At 40.5% G+C, this 11,051-nt stretch overlaps 1 gene segment (V, D, J or C); it reads left to right on the top strand.

The window, feature by feature from the left end:
• Positions 1-6,131: 6,131 nt before the first annotated feature.
• On the top strand, positions 6,132-6,783 carry LOC121314722. The segment is given in 2 exon segments: positions 6,132-6,239; positions 6,431-6,783. Coding segments are annotated over 2 exon segments (387 nt in total).
• The last annotated feature ends 4,268 nt before the right edge of the window (positions 6,784-11,051 follow it).

Raw genomic sequence — 11,051 nt, forward strand, 5'->3', positions numbered from 1 at the left:
AGTCACCAAAGAGATGCTTTCAATACAATGGAAAGCTATCTTACAGAACATGCTTATAATCCACAGCATTCCAGATGCCCTCAAGTTGACTTTTAAAAAGCTTACAGAGGGAGGCATCAATGAACACTGTAAGTGTTTGAGTTGAATCTGTTGAACCCAATACAGGACACTTGACATGTTTTTTGTTTTTTTTTCAGTTAGTCATTGCCAGTTTTTTTTTATTTTCTCCCAATTTGAAATAGCCAGTTCTTATTTATTTATGCTTTGCTCACCGCTACCACCCCTGCACTGACTCGGGAGCAGCGAAGACAAACCCACGCTGTCCCCCGAAGCTTGTTCTGTCAGTGGACCGCTTCTTCACACACTGCGGATTCACCATGCAGCCGCCCAGGAGCTACAGCATGGGAGGACAACGCAGCTCCCGGGCAGCTAACAGGCAAGCCCACAGGCGCCCGGCCAGACTACCGCGGTCTCTGGTGCGTGGTGACCCGAGGACATCCTGGATGACCTAGACCCCCCACGCTGCCTCCTGGGAACTCCCATCCACGGTCGGCTGTGGAATAGCCCAGACTCAAACCGGCAACGTCCAGGCTGTAGAGCGCATCCTGCACTCACACAGAGCGCCTTTACTGGATGCGCCGCTCGGGAGCCCAAGACATGTTTCTGATGCTGATGTTACAAAGTGTGTCACTTCTCATGGGAATCATGGGGTTTAATGTATTCACCATGAATTCACTTGGAAATGTTTTCAGTGTCAATGTGCATCCACTAACCCACCAATCATATGGACTCTCAGCGGTGTTCACGGTTCAGTTCACATATAGCTATTTCTAACAGGATTTGCACGAAGGAAGGTGCTTTGCATACCTGTGCATGCTTCATTGCTCAAACCCTTTTAACTGAAGACACACATTATTATTCAATCACTGTTCAGACCTTTCAGAGCTCCTGAAACACACAATAAAATGATGTCCTTGCTTCCCTGGTTGGGACGCTTCTCATCATCTTTGCCCAGGGTAAGAGTGACAGTGGAGATTTTAAACACACAGCAATGCATTGTTGTCATGTATAAGAATATAAATTGCATTTCCACGTTAAAAATGATTAACTGCACCTTTTTCTTTTTGTTCCTCAGTCTCCAGTGGGCAGATCACTTTGACCCAGACTCCTTTAGAGCTCTCTGCTCTCATAGGAGAAAGAGTCTATATCAGCTGTAAAGCCAGCAGCTCTGTTATCAGTGCTAGTACAAGCTACATAGCCTGGTACCTGCAGACACATGGAGAAGCTCTGATACATACTTGAACTAAACTCCTGATCTATTATGCAAGATACTTACCTTCCAGAACACAACTTGCAGTTCTGAGGCAGGGGGTTTTGTGCTTGTTAACAAGCTGCACATGTGAATTCTAGGTATATCATTGTGCAGAGATGCCATTGCTACTGGTTGTGTCATATGGTGCTACTAGAAGGTATTTTTAATCAATAGATAATCAGTAAGAACATAGTGAATATTGTATATTGAAACACCTGCACAATATTGTGGTTTAACAATTATTAAAACTATACAGTAGCCTCACAAAGATTGAACAGCTCTGCAGTTATTCATCAGCAGATCTAGTTGTAAACACTTTCCCATGGTGAGGTCTGTCAGATCTTTTTAACTTGATTCAGGAGTGGTGTACATGCCTTCCTAATGCTAAATCAAAAATCATTTTTTAAGAAAATGTGTGTGTAACAGGGTTGAGGCTGGGTGTGAACTGGTACCCCTCTGAACTGCAAGCGAGCATCTAAACCACAATGCTAAAGAGCCAGGCTCATCTACAGTCATGCTTTTAGAGCTTTGAACCTCATCTAACCTCACCGATGGGAGAGAAAAGAATCCGTAACCATAACAGTAGTGTATCACACCACACTGCCCGCTACACTCCTCCACCTTTAACCTTGTCATGACACCAATGGAACATGGCACAGGCTGGGCACGAGCCAGCAACACCGCACACAGCAAGCAAGAGTCTGAACCACATCTCATCTCACTGACAGGACGGGACAGAATCCATAACCGTAGTTTTATCAGACTACACTGGACTTACGTCATTATTCAAAACTCCTCCATAACTCCTCCTCATCTTAAATTTCACTCACAGGCACAACTTTTTCTCAAGACAGAACTGAGGGGGGAAAATTCCTTGCAAAACTCAGGTTTCCTTTGCAGATCTGTCCCTGCACTCCTGATTCTTTCATGCATTTCTTTTCTCTGGTTTCGTTTCTCTGCAAGTTCCACAGGGCTGTGCAGCTGCTTGGTTGATAAAAACAGCTTCTCATTAATCCATGTGGTCAGACCCTAAATGGCAATCAATTAATCAGTTTAGAGCCTGGCCATATTCAACACCAGTTTACCAGGGATAGGCTTCTAACCCCCTCCCTGCTAGATTTACCAAACATCTTCAAAATCAAACAAACTATTAATAATAATAATAATAATAATAATAATAATAATAATAATAATAATAATAATAATAATAATAATCTGTGGCGGGGCGTGGTGCCCCTGTCACAGGGGGGCATAAGCAGTTAACAGATAAGCAGTTACCTGTTTCATAAAGTCCAGTTACATGTTAAGTAACAGTCCGTGTTTAAGAGCCGTTACCACTATTATTTATCATTTATACTGTTTCACAATCAGCACAGATATCCTTTATACAAAATAATACAGCCATACCTTAAGCTGGTAAAAGTATCATTCAGTATTTACTATGACACTCTTCAAGGTAATGGTTATAGGATTAAAAAGCAATCACTTTCTAGACAGTAATAATCATTAAGGAGGTAAGATTGTCACTGCAGTTTACTAAAGTATTAAAACATGTGTTTTATAGAGAATCACTGCCGTACATTTTAGTGTCAACAGTAGAGCACTGCGTTAAATATAGTACCGGTAGTACGAATCCTGGGATTCAAAGGGTTTTCAACATGATTTCATTTTTCTCAAAGGAATTATAAGACAAACAAATAACTATTTTCAAGACCCTACATTAATGTCTAGATCTTTGGGGTGGATTTTCCCCTTAAAATAAACCCAAGTGAAATTGTTCTGATGCTGATTTGGAGCAGCTCCCAAAGCTGGAGAATCAAACCCCTTAGCTAGAAATATTTCCACTGTCTGTCTTGAACAGTCCTACAAGGCACACCTTGTAAACGAGGCCATGGTGTCAGTGTGCCCAGCTTCTCGACAGGTTCAATCATACAGCTACAAAACAATCTTCTATCTAAGTGGGAGGCAATGGAAAAGACCCCCCCCCCCTCTCCCCAGCTTAACTGCATAGAGCCAGAAACACAGAGGTAAGATGCTTTCTATTTTATTTGCTTCAAGACTACATTTGAAGCATTATAACAATTCATTGCAGTTGTCGGTCTGGCAGCACACGATACGGTCTCTAGAACAAAACCTTTCAGAGATGCATCTTCTCTATTCCATATCTGCAGCCGCTGAAAAGTAAAAACAGTACATTAAAAACCGTTACTACCAGTCTGAAAACAAGTGAGGAATGCATTGCTTACCCGAAGGGTTCCTGGAATCATGTGCAGCTCTGCCTGTCTCAGTAACTCCACTCCCTGGTTCTGAGCTCCTGTGGGCTTCTACATTGTACAGACTCTACAGCACCATGACTGCAAAGACTGGCTTTGAATACAATAAACTGTATTCCCCCTGTTCCCCCTTCTGATATTATAATATACATGGAATGAGACTATTGTGACATAATGAGCATCATTTCAATAGATTGAGGATATTTGTAGAATCAAGATCTTTCTATTGATTTAAACACATTCAAATACATACTTATTATATAACAAGCAGGTGATGGAGTGTCACACACGTTACTGGAACCATTGTCTCCAACACAGGTGTCTCTGCACCTGAAAAATAAATGAGAGCAAAGAGCAGGTGAGGACCAAGGATGCGACTCACCGAACAGTCAGGACTGTTAAGCAGAGTGTTTGGAAACATTCTCTCAGGTCAAACAGTCCTCAGCAGCTAAACCTTAAAGACCCTTTTAAGGGAGTCTTTTCACAAAGCTCTTAGGACTGTTTAAGAGATATGGCTAAGCTCTGTCCTCCAAATCACCATTAGTTCAACATGGTTACAAACAGCAACAACATGTCAGGCAGTGGGGAGCTCTTTATTTTGCTTAGACATGTTTTTTAGTGTTTAATTAAGTTGTAAATAAGCTGCAGATTTTAATTGTGGACACATCACTCCTCATGAGGTTGCATGAGCTCACTCATCACTATGACAATACCTGAGGCTCATGCAAACATGAAATTGCTCTGCCTCATGTACAATAATGACATATATATATATATATATATATATATATATATATATATATATATATATATATATATATATATATACTGACAGAGATAGTTTTCGAAGCACTTTATTCTTTTACCAGGTCGGGACGTATCGAGTCAATGTTACGAAATGTACGTTCAATGGATTGGTACAACTTTTGTGTGTGTGGTGTGTGTGTGGGTGGGGGGGGGGGGGGGGGGGGGGGGGGGGCAAATTAATAACTGCAGAGCTGTTCAATCTTTATGAAGCTACTGCATGCTTTTAATAATTGTAAACCCACAATATTGGGCAGGTGTTTCAAAATACTATGTTCACTATGTACTTACTGATCTGCTGATTATAAATACCTGCATGTAACACAACCAGTGGCTTCTCCACACAAATCAAACTGTATTTGTATAGTTCTTTTCATGACAAAGTCATGTCAAAGCATCTAACAGAAAATAACAGTTCATATAGACACAGTGGTTTGCAGAAGTATTCACCCCCTGCAAAGTTTTCACATTTTGTTGGTACCTGAGAGTACTCCACGATAATGACGAATAATCAAGCCTAGATGATACAACGCCATGCATCAATCTCTCAGCATCCAACAGTGAAAGAAAGCATCTTTAGCAACATTTCTAAGATGACTGGGATCGCCTTAGAAATGATCGCTCTCTCTCTCTCTCTCTCTCTCTCTCTCTCTCTCTCTCTCTCTCTATATATATATATATATATATATATATATATATATATATATAATCAGTGACCCTTCGGTTACATTCCTAATATGTGATTTGAATGAAAGATCTGGGTCAGAAATGACACTCAAGTTCCTCATTGCAGCTTTCAGTGAGTATGGGAAGCGGTCCACTGGAGACACACATGGATTTGTATTCCTGTCACTGGTTCCTGTGAAGATGTTTTTAATAACAGAAGGTTGTCTTTATCAGGGTTGCTATTGACCGGCATCTACTGTACTTTAAATTGGGGTACAGGTTTTTCAAGAGCGGCGCTGTAGAAAAAAGGCTTTCTCCCTGATATTGAATAACTTCCTGTGCTGTAGAAACTTTAACTTCTATAGCGCTGTCTTCATGGGTTTGCTAATTTGGTCCATTTTCTATCAACTTATGAGTCTTTTTATAGCTTCTAAGTAGTACTTCTCAATTTGCAAGTAGCAGGTGTCTTTTAATTATAACAATAAACACTCAGAATGGTAGCAGACACAGGGAAAAGGAATAATCCATTACAATGCCTCACACAGCCTTTTTCTTTGACTTTTCTGTGGTACAATTCCTCTCCCACAATACAGGAGCATGAGTCATTGTATATGTTTAAAACAACTACATTACTGCATATCCACCACAAGGTGTCACCATATTCCAAATTCAACATTAATAAAACTTCACAGGAAGATTAATACCTCCTTCTTAATATGAAATCAATTTTTTACCCATAATACACAATACCATTTCACCAATAAAAAGCTTTTTTTTTATTAAAGTCTAGAGAATGAAGCCATTCATCCAAAAGCTCTTGCTTATATCAGTTTTACAGCAGCGAGTGCCTGTATATTCATCACAGGGGGGCTCTCTGGAGGATATAACTGAACCAGTGAAAGAGATCCCAGTGCAATTCCTATCCCCCTCACTAGAGGGAGCCATTACATCAGCATTCTTTACCTTGTGTGTATGAGTGTGCGAGTGCCTGCTGTCTCAAGGAAGACAATTTGCATAGAAAAGACACTTTGCATTGGCAGCACATGCTTCAGTGCTCTGGCAGCATTTATAGCCCTGTGAGTTTAACACTTCATGATTGAGAGCAGCCCTTCAGTCAACACAATCTGAAACAACAATGAGTTTTATAATTCCCTTCATCTGCTCGCTGATAATCTTCACTCATGGTAAGAAATCATTTACTAAAAGGCTTACATTATAAAGAAAGGGGGAAATCTGCTTTAAAGAAGCTCTTGATAGTTTAACCGCTTTGGGTATGTCATGTTAAATAAATAATGTTTAAAATGAATTTTGAATTATATTCAATACTTATATTTAAAAGTGTATAATGTTCACCTATTTTCTTTTCTCTTTTTAGATTCCAGTGGACAGACTTTGACTCAGTCTCCATCAGCTAAATCTGTTCTCCCTGGAGATACTGTCACTATCAACTGCAAAGCCAGCAGCTCTGTGAGCAGCTACCTAGCCTGGTACCTGCAGACACCTGGAGAAGCTCCTAAACTCCTGATCTACGGAGCAAGCAGCCTTCAATCTGGGATCCCAGCTCGTTTCAGTGGCAGTGGATCTGGGACTGACTTCACTCTGACCATCAGCGGTGTCCAGGCTGAAGATGCAGGAGATTACTACTGTCAGCAGTATAACAGCTCCCCTCTCACACAGTGATACATGTCCGTACAAAAACCTCCCTCAGCTTGACTGCACAGAGACTGCATTACTGCGGCTTGACCTGCTGCAGGTGCTGAGGGGGAAGAAAATGACAGTTGCTCGAGGCTGGAACAGAAAAAAAGAACTTCATAAAACCATGACACCCAGTAAGAGTTATGTATATTTATTTTTATATTAGACGCTTGCATGTTTAAAATGATTATTACAGACCATACATGCTAATCCTGCTCCCCAGTCCATTATTACCACAAAAGCAATAAACACCCTTTGTTCCAATATGAGTGAGAGATAAACACGACTCTGAAATATCTGGGAGTGATTGGAGCTCCCACAAGGTGCACTGGACACTCACAGTGCCGGGGTGTGGCAGGGTGGCTCAGTTAAACACTCTGAATACAGAAACACCAACCTCAAGTTATCAACAGGCAAGTCACCAAAGAGATGCATATAATACAATACAATACAATGGAAAGCTATTTTACAGAACATGTTTATAATCCACAGCATTCCAGATGCCCTCAAGTAGACTTTTAAAAAGCTTACAGAGGGAGGCATCAATGAACACTGTAAGTGTTTGAGTTGAATCTGTTGAACCCAATACAGGACAATTGACATGTTTCTGATGCTGATGTTACAAAGTGTGTCACTTCTCATGGGAATCATGAGGTTTAGTGTATTCACCATGAATTCACTTGGAAGTGTTTTCAGTGTCAATGTGCCTCCTGAACTCATTCCTTGTGTTCTTCAACAGTCCTTCATGTGTAATTAATGAACCTCACTCTAAAGTGCTGGCAGCACTAACCCCCCAATCATATGGACTCTCAGCGGTGTTCACGGTTCAGCTCTCATATAGCTATTTCTAACAGGATTTGCATGAAGGAAGGTGCTTTGCATACCTGTGCATGCTTCATTGCTCAAACCCTTTTAACTGAAGATGCACATTATTGTTCAATCACTGTTCAGACCTTTCAGAGCTCCTGAAACACACAATAAAATGATGTCCTTGTTTCTCCTGGTTGGGACTCTTGTCGTGTGTTAGAATATAAATTGCATTTCCACATTAAAAATGATTAACTGCACCTTTTTCTTTTTGTTCCTCAGTCTCCAGTGGGCAGATCACTATGACCCAGACTCCTTCAGCGCTCTCTGCTCTCCCAGGAGTAACAGACTCTATCACACATCTGGAGAGGCTCCTAAACTCCTGATCTATAATGCAAGACACTTACCTTCAAGAACACAGCTTGCAGTTCTGAGGCAGGGGGTTTTGTGCTTGTTAGCACTTCCCTTTACAAGCTGCACGTGGGAATTCTAGGTATAGCATTGTGCAGTGATGCCATTGCCACTGGTTGTGCATATGGTTCTACTTGAAGGTATTTGTAATCAATAGATGCTCAGTATGTACATTTTGAATATTGTATTTTGAAACACTTGCACAATATTGTGGTTTTACAATTATGAAAACTATGCAGTAGCCTCACAAAGATTGAACAGCTCTGCAGTTATTTATCAGCAAATCTGTTTGTAAACACTTTCCCATGGTGAGGTATGTCAGATCTTTTTAACTTGATTCAGGAGTGGTGTACATGCCTTTCTAATGCTAAAGCAAAAATCATTTTTTAAGAAAATGTGAGTGTAACAGCGTTGAGGTGGGGTGTGAACTGGCACCCTTGTGAACAGCAAGCTAGCGTCTAAACCACAATGCTAAAGAGCCAGGCTCATCTACAGTCATGCTTTTAGAGCTTTGAACCTCATCTAACCTCACCGATGGGAGAGAAAAGAATCCGTAACCGTAGCGGTAGTGTATCACACCACACTGCCCACTACACTCCTCCACCTTTAACCTTGTCATGACACCAATGGAACATGGCACAGGCTGGGCACGAGCCAGCAACACTGCGCTCAGCAAGTAAGAGTCTGAACCACATCTCATCTCACTGACAGGACGGGACAGAATCCATAACCGTAGTGTTATCAGACTACCCTGGACTTACATCATTATTCAAAACTCCTCCATAATTCCTCCTCATCTTAAATTTCACTCACAGGCACAACTTTTTCTCAAGACAGAACTGAGGGGGGAAAATTCCTTACAACTGCCCTTGCAAAACTCAGGTTTCCTTTGCAGATCTGTCCCTGCACTCCTGATTCTTTCATGCTTTTCTTTTCTCTGGTTTCGTTTCTCTGCAAGTTCCACAGGGCTGTGCAGCTGCTTGGTTGATAAAAACAGCTTCTCTTTAATACGTGTGGCCAGACCCTAAATGTCAATCAATTAATCAGTTTTCTCCCTGATATTAAATAACTTCCTGTGCTGTAGAAACTTTTACTTCTAGAGTGCTGTCTTCATGGTTTTGCTAATTTGGTCCATTTTCTATCAACTTATGGGTCTTTTAATAGTTTCTCAGTAATACTTCTTAATTTGCAAGTAGCAGGTGTCTTTTAATTATAACAATAAACACTCAGAATGGTAGCAGACACAGGGAACAGGAATAATCCATTACAATGCCTCACGCAGCCTTTTTCTTTGACTTTTCTGTGGTACAATTCCTCTCTCACAATACAGGAGCATGAGTCACTGTATATGTTTAAAACAACTACATTACTGCATATCCACCACAAGGTGTCACCATATTCTAAATTCAACATTAATAAAACTTCACAGGAAGATTAATATGTTCTTAATATGAAATCGTTTTTTCCCCATAGTACACAAGACCATTTCACCAATAAAAAGCTTTTTTATAGAATGAGAATAGAGAAGTCTAGAGAATGAAACCATTCATCCAAGAGCTCTTGCTTATATCAGTTTTACAGCTGCGGGTGCCTGTATATTCAGCACAGGGGGGCTCTCTGGAGGATATAACTGAACTAGTGAAAGAGATCCCAGTGCAATTCCTATCCCCTTACTAGAGGGAGCCATTACAGCAGCATTCTTTACCTTGTGTGTATGAGTGCGAGTGCCTGCTGTCTCAAGGAAGACAATTTGCATAGAAAAGACACTTTGCATTGGCAGCACATGCTTCAGTGCTCTGGGAGTGTTTATAGCCCTGTGAGTTTAACACTTCATGATTGAGAGCAGCCCTTCAGTCAACACAATCTGAAACAACAATGAGTTTTATAATTCCCTTCATCTGCTCGCTGATAATCTTCACTCATGGTAAGAAATCATTTACTAAAAGGCTTACATTATAAAGAAAGGGGGAAATCTGCTTTAAAGAAGCTCTTGATAGTTTAACCGCTTTGGGTATGTCATGTTAAATAAATAATGTTTCAAAATGGGGTGGATACCAGCTGCAGAGCTGCAGGCTTGTCAGACCAGTATGCTTTTGATTTTATTATAGTAGGAGTGAGTTCTGAACCTGACACTGAAACACATAGAAGTGATTACCCTGTAACCAGACTTTTAATAAGAGGCTCATTCTCTCAAAACAACATGAGGGATTCGCTACTTCTACACGGGATCGAAACCCAAACACACGCACAGCTACCTGTTAATTCAATAGAGTGAACTGCACTGAAACTGACTGGGTTGAAATTGACAGTGTGGCCTGGATTCTGTACAAATACTGCTGGCAATAACGTGTGAGTAATATACTGATTCACTGAAATAATTACTGGAACTGGAAGTCTGTTCTCTATATTGTGACTGATCCCTTCATTCTAATTTGACTGATTGTCTTGTGCAGATATCAGATTTTTTTTTCTGCTGTTGTTATTTTTTATGTTTTTTATATTTAAGAAATGAAATTGTTTCAAACCCACACCTCCAGTGCAGTGCAGGCATTTATTGAACCTGATGATGTACAGTAAGATACCCCCACACACATATATAATTAAGACTATATATATACTCTGTTGTTAGTAGTCTGAATACTAAGGTTCATTCATTGTGTTGAGTTTGAAAAATAGTCAGACTGACAGACAGAAATATACACTGTAAACCGGATTCATTCTCCTGTGTCTTTTTGAGAACTTGAATAATTTACAGCACAAAACAGACCCCGAAACCACTCGGGGATGCTATATATTTGACATCTTTTTGGTTCCTCCCCCCAGTACCCAACATAAGGCGGCCAAATAAATTAAGTTTGACACAGCACAAGCTTGTATTTTAAAACATGTTCTGCACTGTTTATTAAAACCTTTAAATCTGCTAACCTGTTCTGCAGTCCTACAGTACCTGCTCTCTTACCTTAACCTTTTGAATATCTATACGGGGCTCAAATCGGCGATTAGAATGGACGTTAAACCAGCCAGGCACTGTCTCCTCGAATGACATTGAAATGCAACTAAATCCTGTATTTTGCACCTTGGTG

Source organism: Polyodon spathula, chromosome 1 (assembly GCF_017654505.1).
Source record: "Polyodon spathula isolate WHYD16114869_AA chromosome 1, ASM1765450v1, whole genome shotgun sequence".
In the NCBI taxonomy this organism is placed as follows: domain Eukaryota; kingdom Metazoa; phylum Chordata; class Actinopteri; order Acipenseriformes; family Polyodontidae; genus Polyodon; species Polyodon spathula.